At 46.1% G+C, this 26,289-nt stretch overlaps 2 protein-coding genes and 1 pseudogene across 2 annotated transcripts in view; all 3 read left to right on the top strand.

Moving 5' to 3' along the window:
- The window catches only part of LOC118078760 (zinc finger protein 420-like), a 48,332-nt pseudogene that overhangs the window by 10,512 nt on the left and 11,531 nt on the right, over positions 1 to 26,289 (top strand).
- LOC132592023 (zinc finger protein 420-like) overlaps positions 1,262 to 26,289 on the top strand; it is an 89,461-nt gene continuing 64,433 nt past the window's right edge. Inside the window, exon 1 of the mRNA XM_060273944.1 lies at positions 1,262 to 1,336. The gene's annotated coding sequence lies outside the window, so the exon portion shown is untranslated. The remainder of the gene's footprint in view (positions 1,337 to 26,289) is intronic.
- LOC132592028 (zinc finger and SCAN domain-containing protein 31-like) lies at positions 15,352 to 17,667 on the top strand. The gene is made up of 3 exons (XM_060273957.1): positions 15,352 to 15,408; positions 16,623 to 17,115; positions 17,313 to 17,667. The coding sequence occupies exons 2-3, from the start codon at positions 16,714 to 16,716 to the stop codon at positions 17,454 to 17,456; spliced, it is 546 nt and encodes a 181-aa protein (XP_060129940.1). The 5' UTR covers positions 15,352 to 15,408; positions 16,623 to 16,713; the 3' UTR covers positions 17,457 to 17,667.

Below are 26,289 nucleotides of genomic sequence, written 5' to 3'. Positions count from 1 at the left end.
CGGGGAGCAGGTCTGAGGGGTCCAATCCCTTCCCCAAAGCCCCTCCCTGCCCCACTTTCCCATGGGGGTCCCCCACACCACCCATCACTCACCAGGATGGCATTGGCCATCTCCTGCTTGGAGCACTTCAGGGTTCGGAGCCCCTGAGCTGAGCTGCCTGGCAGTTCTGAATCACCTCCAGAAGGAACAGCTGATCTTCCTCCAGCAGCTGAAAGGCAAAAGTCAGGCTGTCAGTTCCTTGCGAAGGGAGGGCTTCTCAACATCTGAGAGTGCAGAGTGGGGGGCAAGGAGGGCAGGTCTGAGTCCCTGCTCTGGTTCTCTCCAATACTCACCCCTGGGGAGGGATGTGCAACCGCAGCACATCTGCAAAGAGAAGGACATGGGGACAGGTGAGTCCGTCCCTGAGCACCGGGCAAGGCTATTCCAAGAGTTTTCTCCTGGATTCCAAGTCCTACTACAGGGGAGGGATACCCCAGGCTTTTGGGGCTAATCCTGGCCTCCTTCAACCAGAATGTGGCTCCCCAGGCTAATGATTATTAGAAGCTTCCCTAAACATAATAACAGCAACCATCCATTTTCAGTCCATTGAATTAGCAATTAAGCATTTCTGGAAATGGAAATGGCATACTTTTGTATAAGAAAGTATTACTCATTTATGATGAGAATAGGATTTATTTATTTTGAACTTTGCTTGGTTCCTCCTTGGTAGCCAGTGCAATGGTTTCAGCAGTGCTAGAACTCAGGACCCGCTGCCTTGAGGGGCATCTGAGAGCAGTTTGGCAGGGAAAAGGTCTCCCTTGGGAGGGGGTGGACTCTCCTTCCGTGGAGGTTTCTAAGCAGAGATCGGACGGCCATCTGCCATGGATGCTTGAGCTGAGATCCCTGCATTGCTGGGGGTTGGACTAGATGACCCCAGGGATCCCCTCCTCTCTCTCCACTCCTGAATTCGAGGAGGAGATTCCTTGCCTCCTGCAAAGCCCTTTTCCCTGCAAGCTGCTCCTTGGGTTTCGGGACAACAGAGGGAGAAGCTTAGAGTCCAACCAAGAGCTTCGCCACCAAAAGGATATCTGGGCATTGGCGTAGCCAGGGGGGCAGCTGCACCCCTAAATAAAATAATAATTATAAAAAGCCGAGGTTCTGCCAACCGAGAGGGGCCTGAGCTGGACGCGCTCGGCTTTGCAAGGGTTAAAGGGAACCAAGCTGCCTTCCTAGAGAGGACAGGAAGCAATCAGGTCCTCCAGAGCCAAGGCCCCTCCTTCCCTCCCCAGTCCTTTCCTGCTTTGGTGTCTCTCCTGCAAGGGCTGCATCGCTGTCCCCTCCCTCCTGGGATGATCTGGTGAGTCTCCTCTCCCCCCCCCCGAGGGTGCAGTGGGGAGACGGTGGGGGTCCCAGGGCTGCAGCAGGGGAGGGTGCCGGGGGGGGCTGATTTGCTCATGCGGGGGGGGGACAACCCCAAGTCAGGGAGGAGAGGGTCCTGCCAGGGAGGGGCGAGGTCTGCAACGCTCTCCTTCCTGGAGATCAGAGGATCCCAAACTCCCACGAAATCTCCCTTCTTCAAACAAAGGAGTCACTGGGACTTTAACTCTGTGTGACATCATTCAGCGTCATTGCACAACAGAGGAAACATGTGCAAATGGTTTTCCAAAGCTGGGCGAGGAGGTGGACTAGCCCCTCCCCCCAAAAGAAACCCACGTGGAGGAAGGAAGGAAAGGTGGGAGAGAAAGGCGAGGAATAAAGAGAGGGATCCCAGCCCATAGTCTGGCTGCTGCATTGCAAACCAGATTCCCAGTCGTCTCCAAGGGCAGCTCCACACAGAGGCCACTGCAGCAATCCCCTCGCACCCAGAGCATGGCATCCCAGGACCACTTCCTCTCTGTCCCAAAGGGATTGTTGCTGGCAAACCAGCCGGAAATGGGCACTGCTACTCACCGAGCCTCCAGAGACCTTGGCATCAATGGCTGTGTGTCTGTTAAGCTATTTAACAGAATATTAATATTAATAATATTAACAGAATATTAATAATAAATTCCCCGCTTACATTCAATGTATTTGGCCCCACCCACTTGGCCCTCAGGGGGTTGGTCCAAGTGCAAGAAAGGAGACAGAAGCAGGGGAGTGGGGGTGGGGAGCAACTCCTGAGGACCCCCGGGTGAGGATCCCCACTAGAGCCAAACATCCATTTTTCAAAAGATACGAATGATTGCCTTGTCAGTCAGTTCTGACTTCATGCATTGACTGGAAGACAGCAGAAACCAGGTTGATTAATCTCACAGAAATCCCTTCAGTTGCCTCCACATTTTGCCTTGCTAGAAGGCTACAGACTTATTTCTTCTCCTCTTCCTCCTCCTCTTTCTTTTCAAAAAGATAGCTCATGGTCTCGGATGTGGTACAGTCCAGCCCTGGTTCCCAGCAAAACTCACCCATGCTTGCTCAGGGAACCAATCCCCACCCCGGTCCTACAAATTCTGTAACAGAACAATGTATTTCCATTGTAGGATTTGCTAGAGCTTCTCATTACAACAGACAGAACTTGGCAGAAGACCAAAAGGTTCCTTCTGATCTCTCAGAGGCTTCCTGGGAGCACAGATGGATGAGCGAGACTCAGCTGGCCCTCAAACAGGAAGAAGACATGCCATCCAATCTGGGAGCAGTGGGGGATTCTGGGAAAACCCAGTGCAGAAGATCCTGGGTGAAGAGAACATTCTCATTCTAATATTTCTCACCATTCTCTCTTTTGAATCCTTGTTTCTTTTTCAGGGAAAGGATCATTTTGCAGAAATGGACTTGGATTCCTCTAAGGCAGAGGGGCCTCCGTTGGACACGAGAGAGAGGCCACTGGGTAAGGAGGAAGGTGGTTTTTCTCCATTTGGCCTCATTCTGTTCTTTTCCCAACTCATCTGATGGTTCTTTTCATCTTGTTTTGGAGGGAGACAATTGGGAACAAGGGTCCAGGGGAGGGGAAATGAATTTCTGCACAACAAACATATGAAATGGGCACAAATGTCTAAATGTTCTCAGCAGGTAAGGCTTTCTCAAAGGCCCACCTGTAGTTAGAGATGCCCTGTTTCACCTATGAGAGAAGCAGGCACTCCTGGCGTCCTGATTACCTTTTTTTCCTTGCAGGTAAAAAAATGATGCTGAAAAGACCTCCTGATCCGTCTATTCATAGGAGCAGAAGGGAAGCAGCGCCTGTGGAACCAGATCAGGTCAGGGGAAACTGCCTTGTGGGGACAGAGGCCGAGGGATGGAACAATGTCATGGGCTGGTTGGGCACAGAGGAATCGTGGGAGGATGCAGCTGGGGAACCAGGAAGAGAAGATGGCTCAGAGCCCAAGAAGTGGAGGTAGAAGAAGGATGGGTGGTCAGAGGGAAGAGGGAGAAGCCTGGGAAGAGGAGGTGTCAGAAGCTGAAGGGCTAACAGAGCTTAGTGAGCTGGGAGACTCTATGGCAGAATGCAGTCCAGAATCAGAGGCAGAAGAGGAAGGAGGTGAGTGGGAGGAGGGAGGTCGAGAGGCAGAGGTGAGCCAGGATAAGGAGGAGTCACCAGTGGCTCCCTCTCCTTTTGCCAGAAGCCACCCTCCCTGCTTGTCTCCAAGAGCCAGGAGACCCCCTGCATTGCAGGAATCTCTGCTAGATCATCCAAGACAGATGGCCTGCCCCCCATTCCTCCCTTTCTCCATACCCCCATGAACCCTTGCATTTGACTCTAGGGCATTGGGAAGGAACCCCCAGAACAGCTCATGAGGAGGGGAGAAAGTAGATCCATCCATCAGGCAAACTGGAATGCTTGTGTAATAATAGTAATAATTAATAATAATTTATTTATATCCCACCATCTAGGCGGCTTCCAACAGAAGTATTAAAAAACAATAATCTATTGAGCATTAAAAGCTTCCCTAAAGAGGACTGCCTTCAGATGTCCTCTAAAAGCCTGGTAGTTGTTTTTCTCTTTGACATCTGGTGGGAGGGCGTTCTACAGGGCAGGTGCAACTACTGAAAAGGCCCTCTGCTTGGTTCCCTGTAACTTGTGTAGGCAGAATCACTTGAAAAACAGAAGGTGGAGTACCCCGTATTTGCACAAAGGCGAACACCCATAATTAAATGCAGAATAAAATAAGCATCCAGAATTAAAATGTGCAGCAAAGCAATTGAAACACCTATTGAAACACCGCTGCAATTTGCAGGAAGGAAACAACAGAGCATTGTGTAGCAGATCATATTGATGCTGTCTCAGAGGAGGACATTTCCCTTTTGCTTTTAGGGTCCAGTGTGCTTTGAAGATGTTTCTGTTTGTTTCACGGACGAGGAGTGGGCGTTGCTGGATCCTGACCAGAGAGCTCTGTATGAGGAGGTCATGGAGGAGATTCGTGGGATCGTGGCCTCTCTTGGTATTCAATATATCGTCATATGTGCCTGGAAATTCAAAAAATATCTCTACAGTCATACCTCATGTTACGTCCGCTTCATGTTCCTTTTTTTCAGGTTGTGTGGCAACCCGGAAGTACCGGAAAGGTTTGCTTCCGGGTCTCACCGCTCACGCATGCGCAGAAGCGTCTCCTGCACATGTGCAGCTATGACACTTAATGTTGCGGGCTTTTCATATTGCGAACGGGACTCAAACCTCATATATTTTCACAGAGCTCAACAGTGGCCCCTATAACACCTGGGAACCTAACACCTCCACAATAAACAGTGAATTACATTTTTTTTCTTTGAACAATCTTCCTCAAATTATTCCCTTTTCTACCACAATTGGGCTGGTCTGAACTGCCCACGCCATCTTAAATGTCAGCTTCAGAATTGTTAGGAAAGATAAGTGGCTTCAGGTTTTCTGTTTTTGTTTTTGCTTCTGTCAGTCTTGGGTTCACCAAGGAGACGACTGACATTGGAGATGGAGGGGATGCCATGACTGGGCCAAACAAAATCCATCCCAGAGAAGAGCTAGGCTTATTGCATCTCAGGTACCTTGGTTTACAAACTTAATCTTTTCTGGTACAGGACTGTTCTTAAATCGTGTTACAACTGTAGTAATAATAATAATATTTATTTATACCCTCCCCATCTGGCTGGGTAACCCCAGCCACTCTGGGCGGCTTCCAACACATATATAAACATGAAACATAAATAATAATAATAATCTGATCCCATATAAAAAGAACATTAACTTTAAAATGAACAACTTATACTAGTGGCCATAATTGTGGAAACCTTTTGTGAAAAGTTTATTTCTGAGGTTTAATGGCTCATAGCACCACTTTTGTGTGGAGTAATACCATAAGATTATGTATCAATGGAAAGATAATTTAATGAAGATAAAGCAATGCAATAACTTTTATGAAGGAGTATTTATTAGAACAGCAGCCATAAAGAAAAAACGTGAAACCTTTAGTTGTTGTTCAGTCGTTTAGTCATGTCCGACTCTTCGTGACCCCATGGACCATAGCACGCCAGGCACTCCTGTCTTGCACTGCCTCCCGCAGTTTGGTCAAACTCATGTTCGTAGCTTCGAGAACACTGTCCAACCATCTCGTCCTCTGTCGTCCCCTCCTCCTAGTGCCCTCAATCTTTCCCAACATCAGGATCTTTTCCAGGGAGTCTTCTCATGAGGTGGCCAAAGTATTGGAGCCTCAGCTTCACGATCTGTCCTTCCAGTGAGCACTCAGGGCTGATTTCCTTCAGAATAGATAGGTTTGGTCTTCTTGCAGTCCATGGGACTCTCAAGAGTCCTCCAGCACCATAATTCAAAAGCATCAATTCTTCGGCGATCAGCCTTCTTTTTGGTCCAGCTCTCACTTCCATACATCACTACTGGGAAAACCATAGCGTTAGTTAAAACCATAGCTTTAACTATACGGACCTTTGTTGGCAAGGTGATGTCTCTGCTTTTTAAGATACTGTCTAGGTTTGTCATTGCTTTTCTCCCAAGAAGCAGATGTCTTTTAATTTCATGACTGCTGTCATCATCTGCAGTGATCAAGGAGCCCAAGAAAATAAAATCTCTCACTGCCTCCATTTATTCCCCTTCTATTTGCCAGGAGGTGATGGGACCAGTGGCCATGATCTTGGTTTTTTTGATGTTGAGCTTCAGACCATATTTTGTGTTCTCCTCTTTCACCCTCATTAAAAGGTTCTTTAATTCCTGCTCACTTTCTGGTATCAAGGTTGTGTCATCAGCATATGTGAGGTTGTTGATATTTCTTCCAGCAATCTTAATTCCAGCTTGGGATTCATCCAGTCCAGCCTTTCACATGATGAATTCTGCATATAAGTTAAATAAGCAGGGAGACAATACACAGCCTTGTCTTACTCCTTTCCCAATTTTGAACCAATCAGTTATTCCGTATCCGGTTCTAACTGTAGCTTCTTGTCCCAAATAGAGATTTCTCAGGAGACAGATGAGGTGATCAGGCACTCCCATTTCTTTAAGAGCTTGCCATAGTTTGCTGTGGTCGACACAGTCAAATGCTTTTGCATAGTCAATTAAGCAGAAGTAGATGTTTTTCTGGAACTCTCTAGCTTTCTCCATGATCCAGCGCATGTTTGCAATTTGGTCTCTGGTTCCTCTGCCCCTTCAAAATCCAGCTTGCACTTCTGGAAGTTCTCGGTCCACATACTGCTGAAGCCTGCCTTGTAGAATTTTAAGCATAACCTTGCTAGCATGTGAAATGAGCACAATTGTGTGGCGGTAGTTGGAGCATTCTTTGGCACTGCCCTTCTTTGGGATTGGGATGTAGACTGATCTTCTCCAATCCTCTGGCCACTGCTGAGTGTAGCACCTTAACAGCATCATCTTTTAAATTTTTAAATAGTTCAGCTGGAATATCATCACTTCCACTGGCCTTGTTATTAGCAGTGCTTTCTAAGGCCCATTTGACTTCACTCTCCAAGATGTCTGCTCAAGGTCAGCAACCACACTACCTGGGGTGTACAAGACCTCCATATCTTTCTGGTATAATTCCTCTGTGTATTCTTGCCACCTCTTCTTGATGTCTTCTGCTTCTGTTAGGTCCTTTCCACTTTTGTCCTTTATTATTGTAATCTTTGTACGAAATGTTCCTTTCATATCTCCAATTTTCTTGAACAGATCTGTGGTTTTTCCCATTCTGTTGTTTTCCTCTATTTCTTTGCATTGCTCGTTTAAGAAGGCCCTCTTGTCTCTCCTTGCTATTTTTTGGAAGTCTGCATTCAATTTCCTGTATCTTTCACTGTCTCCCTCACATTTTGCTTGTCTTCTCTCTCCCGCTATTTGTAAGGCCTTATTGGACAGCCACTTTACTTTCTTGCATTTCCTTTTCATTGGGATGGTTTTCGTTGCTGCCTCCTGTATAATGTTACGAGCCTCCATCCATAGTTCTTCAGGCACTCTGTCCACCAAATCTAAATCCTTAAACCTGTTCCTCACTTCCACTGTGTATTCATAAGGGATTTGATTTAGATTGTATCTTACTGGCCCAGTTGTTTTTCCTACTTTCTTCAGTTTAAGCTGGAATTTTGCTATAAGAAGCTGATGATCTGAGCCACAGTTAGCTCCAGGTCTTGTTTTTGCTGACTGTATAGAGCTTCTCCATCTTTGGTTGCAGAGAATATGATCAATCTGATTTTGATGCTGTCCATCTGGTGATGTCTATGTGTAGAGACATTTCTTCTGTTGTTGGAAAAGAGTGTTTGTGATGACCAGCTTGTTCTCTTGACAGAACTCTATTAGCCTTTGCCCTGCTTCATTTTGAACTCCAAGGCCAAACTTGCCAGTTGTTCCTTTTATCTCTTGATTCCCTATTTTAGCATTCCAAACCCCTAAAATGAGAAGAACATCCTTTTTTGGTGTCATTTCTAGAAGGTGTTGTAAGTCTTCATAGAACTGGTCAATTTCACTTTCACTGGTAGTTGGTGCATAAACTTGGATTACTGTGATGTTAAAAGGTCTGCCTTGGATTCGTATCAAGATCATTCTGTCATTTTTGAGATTGCATCCCAGTACAGCTTTTGCCACTCTCTTGTTGACTATGAGGGCCACTCCATTTCTTTTACGGGATTCTTGCCCACAGTAGTACATATGATAGTCACCCGAACTGAATTCGCCCATTCCTGTCCATTTTAGTTCACTGATGCCCAGGATGTCGATATTTATTCTTCCCATCTCATTTTTGACCACATCCAGCTTACGAAGGTTCATGGTTCTTACATTCCAGGTTCCTATGCAATATTTTTCTTTACAGCATTGGACTTTCCTTTCGCTTCCAGGCATATCCGCAACTGAGCGACCTTTCGGCTTTGGCCCAGCCGCTTCATCAGCTCTGAATCTACTTGTACTTGTCCTCCGCTCTTCCTCAGTAGCATGTTGGACGCCTTCCGACCTGAGGGGCTCATCTTCTAGCGTCATAACTTTTATATGCCTGTTGTCTTTGTCCATGGAGTTTTCTTGGCAGGGATACAGGGATTACAATGCCTTCCCGTGAAGTGAACCAAGTTTTTAGTTCTGCAGCTGTAATAATGTGAAAACAAGACTCAATTATTGCCTCTGTTAATTGGGCTTTATTTCTGGGTTGCTTCTGACTAACAAGTTTCTTTAGTCGGCTCCATAGATTTTCGACTGGGTTAAAGTTTGGGCTATTCCCAGGGCATTCCAGCAGTGGAATATGATTATCTTGAAAACACATTTTGCACACAGCAGCAACATGACAAGGAGCTGAACCCTGTTGAAATAGAAAATAGAAAATAAACAAACAAACAAACAAATAAATCTTTATAAGTGCTTCATTATGTGGGAAAAGATCACCTGCGGAATGCTTCAGTTTGGGCTCAAGTATTTCATTCATGTATTTTGGGGCATTTACATTCCCATTATTGATGCAAATTCTGCCCACACCTTTTGCTGCCATACAACCCCAGATCATCACACTATCTGGGTGTTTCACGGTTGGTGTAATGCAAGTAGGATGTAAATCTTCTCTGATTCTTCTCCTCGCGTATTTCATGTCATCGGTACCAAGCAAGGAGATTTGGGTCTCATCACGCCAAATAACACTGTTCTATTGTTCCTCTGTCCAGTTAAATGGGTTTAATCTTTTCAACCTTTGCTTGAGAGATAACAATGGCTTTTTCCTTAGAATTCTAACATTTAGACCAGTCCTTTCACTCAACTTCACATTACATTTCCCCATGTCACCTTGTATACACCCAGATGATTTTCTTCTGTCACGTAGGGACAGTCTCTCCATTCTTCGATAGTCACTTGCCTTGTGCATCTTATCCTGCCTTTACCAGCCTTATACCTCTTCTAAAATATAGAAAGGCCAGCTTTGGTTAAGTTTTCCCCAATCTCTCTTCTAATTTCTTCATAACTGTAGCCTTGTTCACTTAATAGTACTATTTTACATTGCTTTCTGGGTGGCCAGTCAACTCTTTGTGCCATTTCTATAATTTTATTGTGTTTTACAACCTCACTAAAAGAAAGAAGACAAAAAAACCAACCAACTTAATAGCAATCACACAACACACTGACAAAAGTCAACCTAAGCAAGTTGTGCTTCCTTTTTCTGGTCTTTTGGCTATAACGTTTGATAGAATATGGGTAACTAAACAAACTTTGTTGGATTGCATTCTTGATTAAATTATCTTTCCATTGATATATAGTTTTATGATATTACTCCAAAAGAAGTGTTATAAGCCATCAAACCTGTGAAATACACTTTTTTCCAAAAGTCATCCACAATTTTGACCACTACTATATATCAAACAAAGCAACACTCAACAACTCATCAGAATCTAATAAAAAATATGTTGGTTAATGATAAACAACACAGATAATGAACACACACCCAACTCCCTTCAGTTCTCCATTTATTCCTGAGGTTCTAATCCCTTTTTGTCACCATTGCAGATTGTAATGAATTGGAAATCGAGAACAAAGGTGACCATGACAAAATCCACAGAGAGGAAAAGCCACGTAAAAATTTTGAGTGTGGAGAAAACTGCAGTCAGAGCTCCCATTCCACTTCCCATCAACAAAATCTCATAAGAAAGAAACTCTATCAGTGCATGGAATGTGGAAAGAGCTTCAGTCAGAGCTCCCATCGCACTTCCCATCAAAGAATTCATACAGGGGAGAAACCCTATCAGTGTGTGGAATGTGGAAAGAGCTTCAGTCAGAGCTCCCAACTTACTTCCCATCAAAGAATTCATACAGGGGAGAAACCCTATCAGTGTGTGGCATGTGGAAAGAGCTTCAGTCAAAGCTCCTCTCTCACTTCCCATCAAAAAATTCATACAGGGGAGAAACCCTATCAATGTGTGGAATGTGGAAAAAGCTTCAGTCATAGCTCCGATCTCACTAAGCATCAAAGAATTCATACAGGGGAGAAACCCTATCAGTGTGCGGAATGTGGAAAGAGCTTCAGTCACAGCTACAGTCTCACTTCCCATCAAAGAATTCATACAGGGGAAAAACCCTATCGGTGTGCGGAATGTGGAAAGAGCTTCAGTCACAGCTACAGTCTCACTTCCCATCAAAGAATTCATACAGGGGAGAAACCCTATCAGTGTGTGGAATGTGGAAAGAGCTTCACTGAGAGGTCCAAACTCACTTCCCATCAAAGAATTCATACAGGGGAAAAACCCTATCAGTGTGTGGAATGTGGAAAGAGCTTCAGTCGCAGCTACAGTCTCACTTACCATCAAATAATTCATACAGGAGAGAAGCCCTATCAGTGTGTGGAATGTGGAAAGAGCTTCACTGAGAGGTCCAAACTCACTTCCCATCAAAGAATTCATACAGGGGAGAAACCATATCAGTGTGTGGAATGTGGAAAAAGCTTTAGTCAGAGCTCCCATCTCACCCCCCATCAAAGAATTCATACAGGGGAGAAACCATATCAGTGCGTGGAATGTGGAAAGAGCTTCAGTCGGAGCTCCCATCTCACTTCCCATCAAATAATTCATACAGGGGAGAAACCATATCAGTGTGTGGAATGTGGAAAGAGCTTCAGTCAGAGCTCCTCTCTCACTTCCCATCAAAGAATTCATACAGAGGAGAAACTCTATTAGTGCATGGAATGTGGAAAGAGCTTCACTGATAGATCCTCTCTCACTTCCCATCAAATAATCCATACAGGGGAGAAACCATATTAGTGTGTGGAATGTGGAAAGAGCTTCAGTATATACAAGCAAGGTGGCAGGAGGGTGGTGTCTCCTTTGGTCGAGCAATAAAAGCGCCCAGCCTTTATGACTGCCATCAGCGTTTCTTTCCTTGCATCTGCACCCCTCTCAAATTCGGATGTTTGGGAAGGAACATCATAAACCATATGCCGGCGCCCTCCACGTCTCCTCTCAGCCCTCGGGGCAAGGTTTCCGCCAAAACAGCAATAAAGAGGAGGAGGAGGAGGGTGGGAGTGGGAGGGAGAGTGTTCCCGCTCGTCTAACGCAGCCCAGCCGTCCGCACTGGCAACAGCATCAGCCACAGTGCCTCTTGCCGCTGGCATCTTTGGCCATGGACAGATTGGTAAAACCGGAAACTGTCCCTGGGAACCGGGGATGTCTGATAACCCTACATTATACAGCTTTGAGAGCCAGGCAAATTGGCACCTTTTTAACCAGGCCTTTGGCTGATTGACATCTAATGCCCTTTTAAAATGTGGTGTTTTGTGCTTTTATGTTGTGCTTTTAGGTTGTAACCATCCGAAGACATGTAGGTGTAGGGAGCAGGCAACAACTAGGGGTCTTTGCCCCCCACCCAATAAAATATTTGAGGAGGCAAAAAAAACCCCACTTTTTGTGTTTTTTTAAACACAACCTTTTACTCTTCCCAACTTGCCATACAATTTCTCTTTCAATTTGCCCTCTTTAAAAACACACACACACACACACACACACACACGTCATGAGGAAAACAAAATACAAGAAAATATAAACGTGGGCAGGTCCCATCTTTGCAGGCCAAACATAAAAGTTGCCTTAAAGCAGGGTTTCCCTAACTTGGGTCCCCAGCAGCTCCTGGACTACAGTTCCCATCATCCCTCCCTATTGGTCCTGAGCACCCCAGAGCCAGCTGCTTCGGCACAGATTTTGAAGTCGGCCAGCACCAGCAGTCGGGGAGTCCTGAACTCTGCCTGTGAGACCAGCTCTGTCAGCTCAGGCAGGGAGACCATGGAGGGCAAAGGAAGCGGGAAGCAAAGAAGGGACAAGGGAGTTCCCTGTCTCCAAGGTGTGGGGCTTACCTTCTCTTCATACGGGCCTCACGTAGGCCCAACTCTGGCTGAGCTATTACATTCTGCAGAGGAAATAAAAATCTGGGTCAGATGACATTACGAAAGCCACCTTGGACCCAATCCCTTGTCCCAGAGGACAACCCTGAGCCCTGCAGCCTACTGGGTAGAGGTGGAAGGGCAGCAGCAGGAAAGGGGGCAGGAAGAGCCTCTGGCCTCATCCTGGCACCCAGGAACACACACAGGATCACCTGCATTCAAATTCACTCAGGGATGTGCTATTGGGAGGATGGAAGCAACCAAAGAAATGAATGCAGGAAGGCAAGATACTTACTCTGAGCTGGGAGAGATGCTGTTGGCGCTAGTTTCCGCTCTTCCCCATTGTCACAGAGGGCGTATCCTCGGAGGTCCTGCGGGAGGAAAGAGCCTCAGAGTCAGGGGCCAGTCTTGGGAAGTGCTAGGGGCTGTCTGATAAGGAGACATGAATAATCAGTGTGGGTGTGATGCCTTGTCCTGCATTTTACTTTATTTAAATAAAACTTTCTGAAGTTGTATTTGTGTGTGTGTCCATTTGTAGACTCAGTAGGTGGTGCTGGGAAGTATTTTGACAGTTGTGGGCAGTACAAAGTCAATTTGACAGTTTTGATACAAACTGATACAAAGTTTAGAAACAAATACAAAAGTATAAAAAGAAAAAAACAGAAAGGAAATTGATACAAAGATTGAACTTCAGTGACCAACATGTGGAAGGAACGTTCAGTTTGAAGGGCAATGTTTAAAGGCAATAGGCATACCAAGCAGGGTTCATAAATTTATCTCGGGGTACCCTCTCTGGTCATGGATTCTCTTTTAACACTAGCTAACTATCTAAAAAGACCATCCAAGCCTAACTCAGACCCCAACCCCAACCACAGCCCTAAGCCTACACCTAACCCTAAGTACTCTATGTACAAAATAAACATATAAATTTATATATATACAAAATATCCACAAATGTGCACAAAATAAAAAGGTATAATAAAAGTATTACACTAAAGAACAAAAAACAACAAAGATATTAAAATAAAAAATAAAAACAAATAACCGTGGAAAAACTCACCCATGTCAAGAATCTCAGCGGACTGAAATCAAGAAAATCAACCAAAACAAAAGCAACAGCTGTGAGGGGGAAGGAGAGCTCTGAGCTGCTTTGTGCAAAATAAATAAAATAAAGTGTTAAAATAAAATATAAATAAATAAATGAAAGTAATAAATGAAATAAGAATCAAAAATAGAAATTGAGAATATAAGAATCCACTGAAGGCCTCTCCTAATCCTTCATCAACCACCACCAACTGCAGAGTGGGGGACAAAGAGCCCAGCCAGCGGGGAGCAGGTCTGAGGGGTCCCATCCCTTCCCCAAAGCCCCTCCCTGCCCCACTTCCCCATGGGGGTCCCCCACACCACCCATCACTCCCCAGGATGGCTTTGGCCGTCTCCTGCTTGGAGCACTTCAGGGTTCGGAGCCCCTGAGCTGAGCTGCCTGGCGGTTCTGAATCACCTTCAGCAGGTACAGCTGATCTTCCTCCAGCAGCTGAAAGGCAAAAGTCAGGCTGTCATTTCCTTGTGAAAGGAGGGCTTCTCCACATCTGAGAGTGTAGAGTGGGGGGCAAGGAGGGCAGGTCTGAGTCCCTGCTCTGGTTCTCTCCAATACTCACCCCTGGGGAGGGATGTGCAACCTCAGCACATCTGCAAAGAGAAGGACATGGGGACAGGTGAGTCTGTCCCTGAGCACCTGGCAAGGCTATTCCAAGAGTTTTCTCCTGGATTCCAAGTCCTACTACAAGGAAGTGACACCCCAGGCCTTGGGGGCTAATCCTGGCCTCCTTCAATCAGAATGTGGCTCCCCGGGCTCATGAGATGGTCATATCTGGGTCTACTCCACCCTTTTTAAATTTAAAATATCAAAACAGATCCCAACTCTCAGAGCATGTAAATCACGAGTGGAAAGACTGCTGCACCACTCACAAAATTAGGACTATATTTCCTTCTTCCACCTTTAACGACGACGTCTAGGTAATGAAACCGAATCGACCCAAGTCTGCCTTCCTCCGCCAACCTCAACTTCGCTGTTCAAGCCAAGAGACAACACTTCCCCGTCCCCCTGGCCTTTCAGTGCGGCGTGGGGACTGACTGAGTGGGCGGCAAGAAGCTTTCAGCTTTGGGCACATGGAGGGTTCTGAGATGGCTGTTAAGGCCATATTCACAACCCTGGCGGGTTGGATTTGGCCCATGGGACATAGTTTGAGGACACCTGGTCTGCACTGACTGGCAGCAGCTCCCCAGAGTTTCAGGCAGGGATTTCGTCCAGTCCTTGCAGGAGATGTCAGGGGTTGACCCTGGGACATTCTGCATTACAAGCAGATGCTCTAGGGCTCCCCATATTTCACTAGCCTTTCAATGTTATGCTATTAACAGCTGTGGAGATTCCACCTGACTCTTTCGAAAGGAAAACACTCATCTGATCAATATAATAATAAATAATAATAATAATAATTTATTGATACTGAGATTTATTTATTTTGAACTCCTTGGTAGCCAGTGCAATGGTTTCAGCAGCGCTAGAACTCAGGACCCGCTGCCTTGAGGGGCATCTGAGAGCAGTTTGACAGGGGAAAGGTCTCCCTTGGGAGGTGGTGGATTCTCCTTCCTTGGAGGTTTCTAAGCAGAGATCGGGCGGCCATCTGCCATGGATGCTTGAGCTGAGATTCCTGCATTGCTGGGGGTTGGACTAGATGACCCCGGGATCCCCTCCTCTCTCTCCCACTCCTGAATTCCAGGAGGAGGTTCCTTGCCTCCTGCAAAGCCCTTTTCCCTGCAAGCTGTTCCTCTGGTTTCCGGCCAACAGAGGGAGATGCTCAGCGTCCAACCAAGAGCCTCACCCCCAAAAGGATATCTGGGCATTGGCGTAGCCAGGGGGGCAACTGCACCCCCAAATCCCTAAAAAATAATAAAACGGCGAGATCGGCTTTGCAAGGGTTAAAGGGAACCAAAGAGTCGGACACGCCTAAACGACTAAACAACAACAAAGGGAACCGAGCTGCCTTCCTAGAGAGGACAGGAAGCAGGTCAGGTCCTCCAGAGCCAAGGCCCCTCCCCCCCAGTCCTTGCCTGCTTTGGTGTCTCTCCTGCAAGGGCTGCATCGCTGTCCCCTCCCTCCTGGGATCTGGTGAGTATCCTCTCTCTCTAACCCCCCCCCCCCCGAGAGTGCAGTGGGGAGACGGTGGGGGTCCCAGGGCTGCAGCAGGGGAGGGTGCCGGGGGGGGGTTGATTTGCTCATGCGGGGGGGGGGGGACAACCCCAAGTCAGGGAGGAGAGGGTCCTGCCAGGGAGGGGCGAGGTCTGCAACGCTCTCCTTCCTAGAGATCAGAGGATCCCAAACTCCCACGAAATCTCCCTTCTTCAAACAAAGGAGTCCCTAGGACTTTAACTCTGTGTGACATCGCTCAGCGTCATTGCACAACAGAGGAAACATGTGCAAATGGTTTTCCAAAGCTGGACGAGGAGGTGGGCTAGCCCTCCCCCCCCCAAAAAAAAACCCACGCGGAGGAAGGAAGGAAAGGTGGGAGAGAAAGGCCAGGAATAAAGAGACGGATCCCAGCCCATAGTCTGGCTGCTGCATTGCAAACCAGTTTCCCAGTTGTCTCCAAGGGCAGCTCCACACGGAGGCCACTGCAGCAATCCCCTCGCACCCAGAGCATGGCATCCCAGGACCCAAAGGGATTGTTGCTGGAAAACCAGGCGAAAATGGGCGCTGCTACTCACCGAGCCTCCAGGGACCTTGGCATCAATGGCTGTGTGTTTGTTCAGTTTTCTAACAGAATAATAATAACAACAATAATAATGATAATAAATTGCCTGTCTAAATTGCCCCTCCCACTTGGCCCTCAGGGGGTTGGCCAGATACATACCTGGCCCTCAGAGCAAAGAAAAAGGGACCCCACCCCAGGAGTCTGTCTTGAGAGCGGCAGAGAGTCCAAGTGCAAGAAAAGGAGACAGAAGAAGGGGAGTGGGGGTGGGGGTGGGGAGCAACTCCTGAGGACCCCCGGGTGAGGACCCCCACTAGAGCCAAGCATTCATTTTTTACAAGATACAAATGATTCCCTTGTTAGTCGCATTTAGTGGAAGGCAGCAGAAACCAGGTTGATTAATCTCACATAAATCTCTTCAGTTGCCTCCACATTTTGCATTGCTAGAAGGCTAGAGACTTATTTCTTCTCCTCTTCCTCCTTCTCTTTCTTTTCAAAAAGAGAGCTCATGGTCTGGGATCTGGTGCAGTCCAGCTCTGGTTCCCAGCAAGACCCATCCATGTTTGCTCAGGGAACAACCCCCCCCCCCCCGGTCCTACAAATTCTGTAACAGAACAATGTATTTCAATTGTAGGATTTGCTAGAGCTTCTCATTACAACAGACAGAACTCGGCAGAAGACCAAAGGGTTCCTTCCGATCTCTTAGAGGCTTCCTGAGAGCACAGATGGATGAGCAAGACTCAGCTGGCCCTGGAACAGGAAGAGGCCATGTCATCCAAACTGGGAGCAGTGGGGGATTCTGGGAAAACCCAGTGCCAAAGATCCTGGGTGAGGAGGACACCCTCCGCTCAGAGGTGCAGAGTCAGAAGTTGAGGCAGTTCTGCTGCCAGGAGGCCAAAGGACCCCGAGAGGTTTGCAGCCGACTCTACCACTTTTGCCACCAGTGGCTGAAGCCGGAAAGGCACACGAAAGCTGAGATGCTGGATCTGGTGATCTTGGAGCAGTTCCTGGCTGTCCTTCCCCCAGAGATGGAGAGCTGGGTGAGGGAATGCAGAGCGGAGACCAGTTCCCAGGCGGTGGCCCTGGCTGAAGGTTTCCTCCTGAGTCAGGCAGAGGAGAGAAAGCAGGTGAGAGAGACTTTCCTCTGGATACTCCCAAGGGGCTCCAAACAGGACAGAGAATATCCCATAATGGTCTACTGATGGCCCATCCTTTTTCTGGGAAAACATCCATGGAATGAGATCTCACACCCTTCAAGTCTTTGTCATTGTCTTTCTATTTTTTCCTCACCATTCTCTCTTTTGAATCCTTGTTTCTTCTTCAGGGAAAGGATCATTTTGCAGAAATGGACCTGGATTCCTGTGAGGCAGAGAGGCCTCCGTTGGACACCAGAGAGAGGCCACTGGGTAAGGAGGAAGGTGGTTTTTCTCCATTTGGTCTCATTCTGTTGGTTTTCCAACTCATCTGAGGGTTCTTTTCATCTTGTTTTGGGGGGAGACAGTTGGGAACAAGGGTCCAGAGGAGGGGAGATGTATTTCTGCACAACAAACATATGAAATGGGCACATACTTCCAAATGCTCTCAGCAGGTAAGGCTTTCTCAAAGGCCCATCTGTAATTAGAGATGCCCTGTTTCACCTGTGAGAGAAGCAGGCACTCCAGGAGTCCTGTTTACCTTTTTTCTCTTGCAGGTGACAGAATGATGCCAGCAAGAGCTCCTGATCCATCTTTTCATGAGGGCAGAAGGGAAGCAGCGGCTGTGGAACCAGATCAGGTCAGGGGAAGCTGCCTTGTGGGGACAGAGGCCGAGGGATGGAGCAATGTCATGGACTGGTTGGGCGCAGAGGAATGGTGGGAGGATGTAGCTGGGGAACCAGGAAGGGGAGATGGCTCAGAGCCCAAGAAGTGGAGGTAGAAGGATGGGTAGTCAGAGGGGGAAGAGGGAGAAGCCTGGGAAGAGGAGGTGTCAGAAGCTGAAGGGCTAACAGGGCTTAGTGAGCTGGGAGACTCTTTGGCAGAATGGAGTCCAGAATCAGAGGCAGAAGAGGAAGGAGATGAGTGGGAGGAGGGAGGTTGAGAGGCAGAGGTGAGTCAGGATAAGGAGGAGCCACCGGTGGCTCCCTCTCTTTTTGCCAGAAGCCACCCTCCTTGCTTGTCTCTAAGAGCCAGGAGACCCCCTGTATTGCAGGAATCTCTGCTAGATCATTCAAAACAGATGGCCATCCAAAATAGGCTTACCGTATTTTATTTGTAGATTGAGCACTGAATGCTAAAATTGGTTTCTAAGCAGTGGACAAATGAGGACAAATAGTGGCCTGGATTCACCTAATTAGCACTAGCTGCTGCTAAATGGGGCCTGCCCCCCATTCCTCCCTCTCGCCATACCCCTATGAACCCCTTGAATTTGACTCTAAGGCATTGGGAGGGAACCTCCAGAGCAGCTCACGAGGAGGGGAGAAAGTGGAGCCATCCATCAGACAAACTGGAATGCTTGTGTAACAACAACAACAACAACAACAACAACAACAACAACAACAACAACAACAACCCTATATAATAAAGTCCAAGTGTCTCTGCGTCTAGTCCCTGTGCCCCACGGACACAGGGATTGGACGCAGAGACTGGATGCACACACACGCTCTCTCTCCCCACCCCCTACGCACACTCTCTCCCCACGCACAACTCTGAGGAGGCTGTACGCATCTCTCCTAAAACCGACAACGCTGCGCGGGAAATGCTTTTTGCCCCTGGGTCCCTTCCCGCTCTTTTCTGGTGCCGAATCAAGGCGGCGACCCCCACCCCCGCTTCCCTTTCTTTCCTTCCTTCCTTCCTTCCTTCCTTCTCCCTTTCTGTCTTCTCTCCCTCTTTCTTATTCTTTCTTTATTCCCTTCCTTCTTTCCTACTCTTCTTTCTCTCCCCTCTTTCCTTCCTCTCTCCCTCCTGCTCCCTCTTTTCCTCCTTCCTTCCTTAGCTCACTGTTTTTTGTTTGTTTTTTAAATTTTAATAATTATTTTTATTAAGGATTTTCTTGGGTTACAAAGGTAGTGCAGTGTCTCATGCATCATTTTTACACATCAGTTTTATTTGTTGAGACATTATGAGGAAGGGGGGAAAGAGGTGGGTGGGATGGGGAGTTGGATGTGGTGAATTGTCAATGTTTCTGTTTTTCTTGATATGTGTAGGGGTTCGGCGTCAGCGTAGTTTGTGCAGGTTCTCTGTTGTTTGTTCATGCTTCTCTGTTGGTGAGAGAGGTCAGGATTCGTCTTAGGATGCGATTGCTCATTTGTGGTTGGCTGTGATGATCTTTAGTTCCTTGTGTGAGTGGGGAGGGAGGATGTTTTGATTAGGTTAGCCATATTGATTGATTTGTATGCCGACGGTAAGTTTTTGTCGTTGTCTTGTTGGGCTGTATATGTGATGAAGGGGAACCATACTGGGGTGAAGGTGTCTTCTTCTGTTTGTCCCCGTGTCAGTTTCAGCTTACTGGTTAGTTTTTCTAGTAGGGCCGTTTCCCATACAACTTGGTACCATTGGTCCATGCTTACCCCTGACATGTCCCTCCAGTGCCTGGCTATGATGTTTCTAGTTGCTGACAATAGGTGGATTATAAGTTCTTTGTGATCTGAGTGAGCGTTGTTATCCTGAAAGATATTTAGTAAAACCAATTCTGGGGTAATATCTAGCACTTGCTTAGTTATCTTACAGATTTCTTGCATGAATGTCATCCAGAATGATTGGATTTTAGGGCACTCCCACCACATGTGGAGATATGTGCCTATGGAGGTGCATCCTCTCCAACATTTCGATGAGGTTCCTAAACGTATTAATGCTAGTTTCCTTGGAGTCAGGTACCATCTGTCAGTTAGTTTCAACGAGAGTTCTTTTCTTTTCATTGATATAGATTTGAAGGGGGTTTCGACCACATTCTAGTCCATTGGGTAAGGTTGATTTCATATCCTATGTCATCCTCCCATTGCCTTTTTAGGTTGTCCAAGGGGTCTGTGGGATTTTGGAGTAGTATTTTGTATATTGCAGATACCGCCCCTTTTCCATGTCCTTTTAACATTTGGAGGAGGCTTTCGAAAGTTGCCAAGGGTCTAGTTGCTGCCGATTTTACTGTTGGGTTATTTAGAAAGGCATGTAGTTGATGTTGTGCTAACCAGGGCATTGGGATGTCTTCTAGTTTGTCCTGTATTTCTTGTGTTGACAAAGGTTTGTTGTCTTGATAGAAGTCCATTAAACAATGTAAACCTTTGGTTCACCAGGTTTTCATCTGGAGGTTTTGTGCTGCATGATGGAACAAGGGATGGTAAGCCATGGGAATTAATGGGGATGGGGTTGGAGATAGTTTACTAGTTTCTGCTTTCCATGCTTTGAACATGGTTTGTGTGTATCTGTTGAGTGTTCTGGGAATCTTTCTTAGTTTGTTTGGGAGGAAAGGGTATGCTGTGGTGCAGATATTTTCAATTGAGTCCCTCTCCAGGTGTACCCATTGTTTTGTCTCGTCTTCAAGTATATATGGGATTATATGGCGTATTTGGTTGGCGTTGTAGTATGCTTCTATGTTGGGGATTCCCCATCCTCCTGCTGAGGTGGGGAGGTGAAGGTATTTGATGCTAATCCTTGGTTTTTTATGTGAGAATACTAAAGAGTGTAATTTTGACCATTTTGACCATGGCTATCTTGTCTGAAAGAGTATGAAACTCATACTGTCCCATCTCTTTAGGTCTTTGTTTATTTGTCGCCACAGGGGCTTGTAATTGTGGAGGTATAATTTATTGAGGTTCTGGGTTATTTGTACTCCTTGGTATCTGAATTTGGTGTGACAAAGTTTTATTTTGGTGATGTTAGTAAGTTCTTTTTGGATGTGGGGAGGGGTGTTGAAGCACATGGCTTCTGACCAACTCTTACCAAACTCTTACCAAAGTTTACTTGTAAGCCCGACACCATTGCAAATGTGTTGAGTTCTCTGATTAGGAAGGTTGCTGTATTTAAGGGGGTATGATGTTGTGACCATTAGGTCATCTGCAAACAGCCCTAATTTATAATTTCTGCCTTTTATTTCCACTCCCTTGATGTCTGTGGCTGCTCGGATTCGGATTGCTAGGGGCTCCAAAGCAAGGATAAATAGGAATGGAGACGGCGGGCATCCTTGTTTTGTGCCTCTTTGGATTGCTATGGTGTTTAAGTCCATATTATTAATTCTGCAGTTTGCTGAGGCTTGGGAATATATTTGTTTGAGAATTTGAAGGAAGTTCGGGCCAAATTTCATGTTAGTTAGTACTGCTAATAAGTATTTCCACTCTAAACAATCAAAAGCTTTGAGGATATCTAGGGACATAATTGTCAGTGGAAGTTTGGTTGCCTTGCTGTGTTCGATTAAGTTTAGTAATTTCCTGATGGGGTCTGTAATATTGCGACCAGGGACGAAACCGGTTTGGTCTGGGACTATTAAATTGCCTAGGAAGATTTTTAAGCGATTGGCCAAGATTGATGTGAATATCTTGTAATCCTGATTTATTAATGTGTTTGGGCGGTAAGATTCTACTTTGAGGTTGTCCTTCAATGGCTTTGGGATGGAAACTATTTTGGAGTGATTCCATGTTTTGGGAATAAGCCCCCCTTTCATGATATCATTAAATAGGCGTATCATGTAGGGCATCAGGGGTTCTTTAATTTTTTTATAGAATTCAGCTGTGAAGCCGTCTGGGCCCGGGGCTTTGTGTGATTTCAAGTTTTTAAGGACCGTGTCTATTTCCTCGGGGGTGATAGGGCTGTCCATGAATTCCTGTTCTTCATTGGTTAAAGTGGGCATGGTCAGTCCTGTTAGGAATTTTCTAATTCCCTCCTCAGTTGGGTTGTGGGAGGTGTACAGGTTGGAGTAGAATTCTGCAAATTCAGAAGTTATTTCTTTCGGGGGAAATGTTATGTTGCCGTCTTTTTTGGTGATGCAGTGTATTCTTGTTTTAAGTGCTTTTTTCCTGCATCTATTTGCTAATAGTCTGGAGTTTTTCCCTCCGTATTCATAGAAGCGCTGTTTAGAATATAAAATATTGATCATTGTTTTGTTGATTTCTAAGGAGTCTAATTCTCTTCTTTTTTGTTCTAGAAGTTTAAGTAGTTTTTTGGATCCTGTTTGTTTGTAACGTGATGAGAGGGCAATGATATCTTGTTCTATTTTGTTATTTTTTGAAGAGGTTTGTTTTTTAAGGAGTGCTTTCTCTTTTATGCAAGCTCCTCTGGTCACCGCTTTCATTGCGTCCCATAAGAGGGGAGTATTTATATTGTCTACATCATTCTCTTTAAAATAGTTTTGGAGAGTTTTTGTGATATTTGCTCTAATTTGGGTGTTTGTGGTTAGGATGGGACTGAAAGACCATGATGGAGTGGTTTGTGTTTCTTCACCTATTTTAACAGTGACTTCTACTGGGGCATGGTCTGTGATTTTGATGCTTCCTGTGTTTGTTGATTCTACTAAGGGGATCAGACCCTGCGTGAGCAGGATGCTGTCCAGTCTGGACGTTGTACTGTGGCGTCCGGACTGGAATGTGTGGGTGGTGTCTCCCGGGTTGTGTTCGCCCCAAATGTCATAGAGACCCCTGTTTTTTAACATTTTTAGTAACTTGTAAGAGCTAAAATGGAGGCAGTGAGAGATTTTACTTTCTTGGGCTCCTTGATCACTGCAGATGGTGACAGCAGTCACGAAATTAAAAGACGCCTGCTTCTTGGGAGAAAAGCAATGACAAACCTAGACAGCATCTTAAAAAGCAGAGACATCACCTTGCCGACAAAGGTCCGTATAGTTAAAGCTATGGTTTTCCCAGTAGTGATGTATGGAAGTGAGAGCTGGACCATAAAGAAGGCTGATCGCCGAAGAATTGATGCTTTTGAATTATGGTGTGGAGGAGACTCTTGAGAGTCCCATGGACTGCAAGAAGATCAAACCTATCCATTCTTAAGGAAATCAGCCCTGAGTGCTCCCTGGAAGGACAGATCGTGAAGCTGAGGCTCCAATACTTTGGCCACCTCATGAGACGAGAAGAATCCTTGGAAAAGACCCTGATGTTGGGAAAGATTGAGGGCACTAGGAGAAGGGGACGACAGAGGACAAGATGGATGGACAGTGTTCTCGAAGCTACGAACATGAGTTTGACCAAACTGCGGGAGGCAGTGCAAGACAGGAGTGCCTGGCGTGCTATGGTCCATGGGGTCACGAAGAGTCGGACACGACTAAACGACTAAACAACAACAACAACAAAGAGCCCTTAGTTGTTGGGGGGGGTTGAGGAGGGTTACCTGTGAGTTTACAAGGATGTGTGTTTTTCAGAGTTATGCCTTTCATATTTAAGTTAAGATTGCCTCCTAGGATTGCTTCCCCCTCAGAGAAAGAAAGGAACTTGTTTAGTGTTTTTTGAAAGAATTCAAGTTATCTCGAGTTAGGGCCATATAATGAGCCGATTGTCAGTTTAATTTTGCCATCTAGTATTCCTTTAATGAAAATGAATCTACCTTTTTTGTCCTTTAGGACTGTTGTGGCGTTGAAATTTAGGTCCCTACTAAGTATTACAGCTACTCCGCGGGCGTTTCCTGAGCCTTGTGCTACCCATTGTTGACTAAAACGAGGGTCATTCAGGAGTTTGTTCCCTTTGGGTGGGTTGTGTATTTCTTGTAGGAAGGTGATGTGTGGTTTCATGGTATTTATGTATGAGGTGATACGTTTTCTCTTGATGGGGTTTCCCAGCCCCCTCATATTTAATGTGATTGCTTTTAAGCTAGCCATCTTGTTTGTTTATTTATTGTGTAGGATGGTTCCTTGCCAACCCGTCTGGGTTGCCCTATGTCCCTCACTTCGTGTTGTGTATTGAACCATTGGGGTTGCGCTGACTTGTGGTGTGGCGGGTGGGGGTTCAATGGGATTGGAATTAGAATCGGGTGAAAGAGTGGGGGGTAAGTTATAGAGGGTTTCCTATATGTAGTCATATAGGTGTTCGCTTGGGGTATTTTGGACCTTTTGGCGATTAGCCGGTTGGTCCATGGTCTCGGCTGATGTGAAGGGCTGTACTCAGGGACAGGCCTTCCCCTTCGTCGTTTGTGACAGGGGGTGATCAGCGAGACGGTGTAGAGTAGTTTTGTAATGTTAGTGTCAGGTATAAGGTTCGTGAGCAATGTTGCCAATGTTAATAGCAACATCACTGATGTGTTAGAGTGTGTGTATGTGTTGGCGCGCTCTGGTGTCACCATGTTGTTGAATAGGTATCATGTTTTAGCCTGATAGTGAGTTGTGTTATGGATGTTGGGGGAGTTGTTTTTCTCTTGTTTGGTATGGAAGGGATACTGGAGATATGGGATGTGGTTGATGGGGAATGTGATTGAGGTTGTCTGGACTGGTGTCGGGGTGGGGTTGGGATGGGGGTAGGTTCTATGGAGGTATGGTGTTGGGGGGATATTGATGATGTTAGTTGTGTTTAAGGCTTATGGGGAGGGGGGAGGGGGAGGGGGGAGGGGAATCACCAGTCCTGCATTTCGAGATGTTTTCCGGTTGCCTCATTCAGCTGTGGTTGTTGTTGTTGTTGTAGTTGTAGTAGTAGGGTTGTTCCTCAGTGATGTTTTGGTTCGGTTGATCATGGTTTGGCGTCCTGTGGAGAATGTTCGGTAGAATGATTTTGTACGCGATGGTAGATGGTTGTATCAGCGAGTCTTGATGTGTTGCTTCTGTTGTCTCTTTCCCCTCTTTACTTCCATCCATTCATTTACTGTTATTGCATTTTCTTGATCTCGGCTGTCACTTGGTAGGTCTTTCTGTTGCTGATTTGATGGAGGGTCGAGCCCAAGGTTCCTCAATAGTTGTTGGGCTTCCGTTTCATTGGTAGCCATGTACTGTGTTGCCACGATGCCACGATGAGATGGAAGGGAAAGCCCCAACGGTACCGAATCCCTTTTTGCTGAAGAAGCTGAGTGTATGGATGTAGGCTTTTCCTCCAATTTAGGGTGTCCTGGGATAAATCTTGTAGGACCAATATGGAGTTGTCTTTGTATTGGAGGTTGGTTGAGTTTCTGAGGTTGTTCCATATCTCCTCCTTTTTTCTGTAGCGTGAAAAGCACACTATGATGTCTCTTGGGTGGGCATTAGGTTTTGGCATAACTTTTAGAGCTCTGTGTGCCCTCTCCAGATCGGATACCTTGAGTGTCAGATTTGGGATTGTATCTTTCAACCAGCTTACAATTAGGTCTGCTGGGCTTTTCTCCTCTGCTTTTTCTGGAAAGTTGCGGAAGCGGATGTTGCAGCGTCTGTTTCGATCTTCGATGTCTGCTTGTTTAATTCTCAATTCTTCATTTTCTCTTTCCAGTTCGTACAATTTCTTATTCATGCGTGTAGTTTCATCCCGATATATCTCTATTGTTCTTGCTTGCAGTTGATTCTTCTTTTCTAGAGCTTCCACTCTGGAGGTAAGATTGCTGATTAGTAGCTGTCGTTGCATTTTCCACTGCAGCTTCCAGTTTACTTGTCATCCTCTCTTCCATTTCTCTTAGGTGTTGTAATATTTCGTCATTTTGAGGAGGTGTTGCGGTCTCAATGTTTCTCACCATCTTTTTAGTTGGTGACACCTTCATCTCCTTGACGTTTTTGGTTTGAGGTTTGGCATTCTCTCGGAGTGGGATGTGTTGCGGTTAGGGGTTATGGCGGTGATGATTTCTGGGTGTTGGGTTATTGGACTAGTCAGGCGTTGTTGACTGGTGGCTTCTGCAGAGCGTTCGGTTTAGGCAATCATTTGTGTCATCCCTTGGCGATGTTATAAGAACTTCTCTGAGGTTGTCGTATTCGCCTCAACAGTGCTGTCAAAGCAGTGGTCAGGTACTCAGAGAGGTGGGTAGACCAATGGACAGATAGAAAAACAAACAAACAGGTGAGAGCAGACAAACAAATAGGCGGGAAAGGAAAATAAAGGGGGGGGGTCGATTCAAAAACAAGCAAATGAGCAATCCAGCAAACAAAGAGGGTATAAAACAAGAGTAGGGGTGGGGGGGGATGAGAAGTGAGATAGGGGGGGAGATAGGGAAGAGATGATTAAAGGGGAATTGAGTGAATGGGAAGGGGTTTAAGGGGGAGGTTTATGTATTGGAATGAAGGGAGTAAGATAAAGGTATAACAGGGGTGTTTGTTGTAAAGGGGGGGTGATGGATGGGAGGAAAGGTTTCCCTATTGCAGACAAGTTGATAAACAGATTAGATGGGGGGGGGGTGATTTAAAAGAGGGAGAGAAGGAACCGAAAAGGAAAGAGAGAAAAGGGGACAGAAAACAAA

Source organism: Zootoca vivipara, chromosome 4, assembly GCF_963506605.1.
Source record: "Zootoca vivipara chromosome 4, rZooViv1.1, whole genome shotgun sequence".
In the NCBI taxonomy this organism is placed as follows: Eukaryota; Metazoa; Chordata; class Lepidosauria; order Squamata; family Lacertidae; genus Zootoca; species Zootoca vivipara.
The sequence above is the reverse complement of the archived record's forward strand: the minus strand, read 5'-3'. Positions and strand labels throughout refer to the sequence as shown.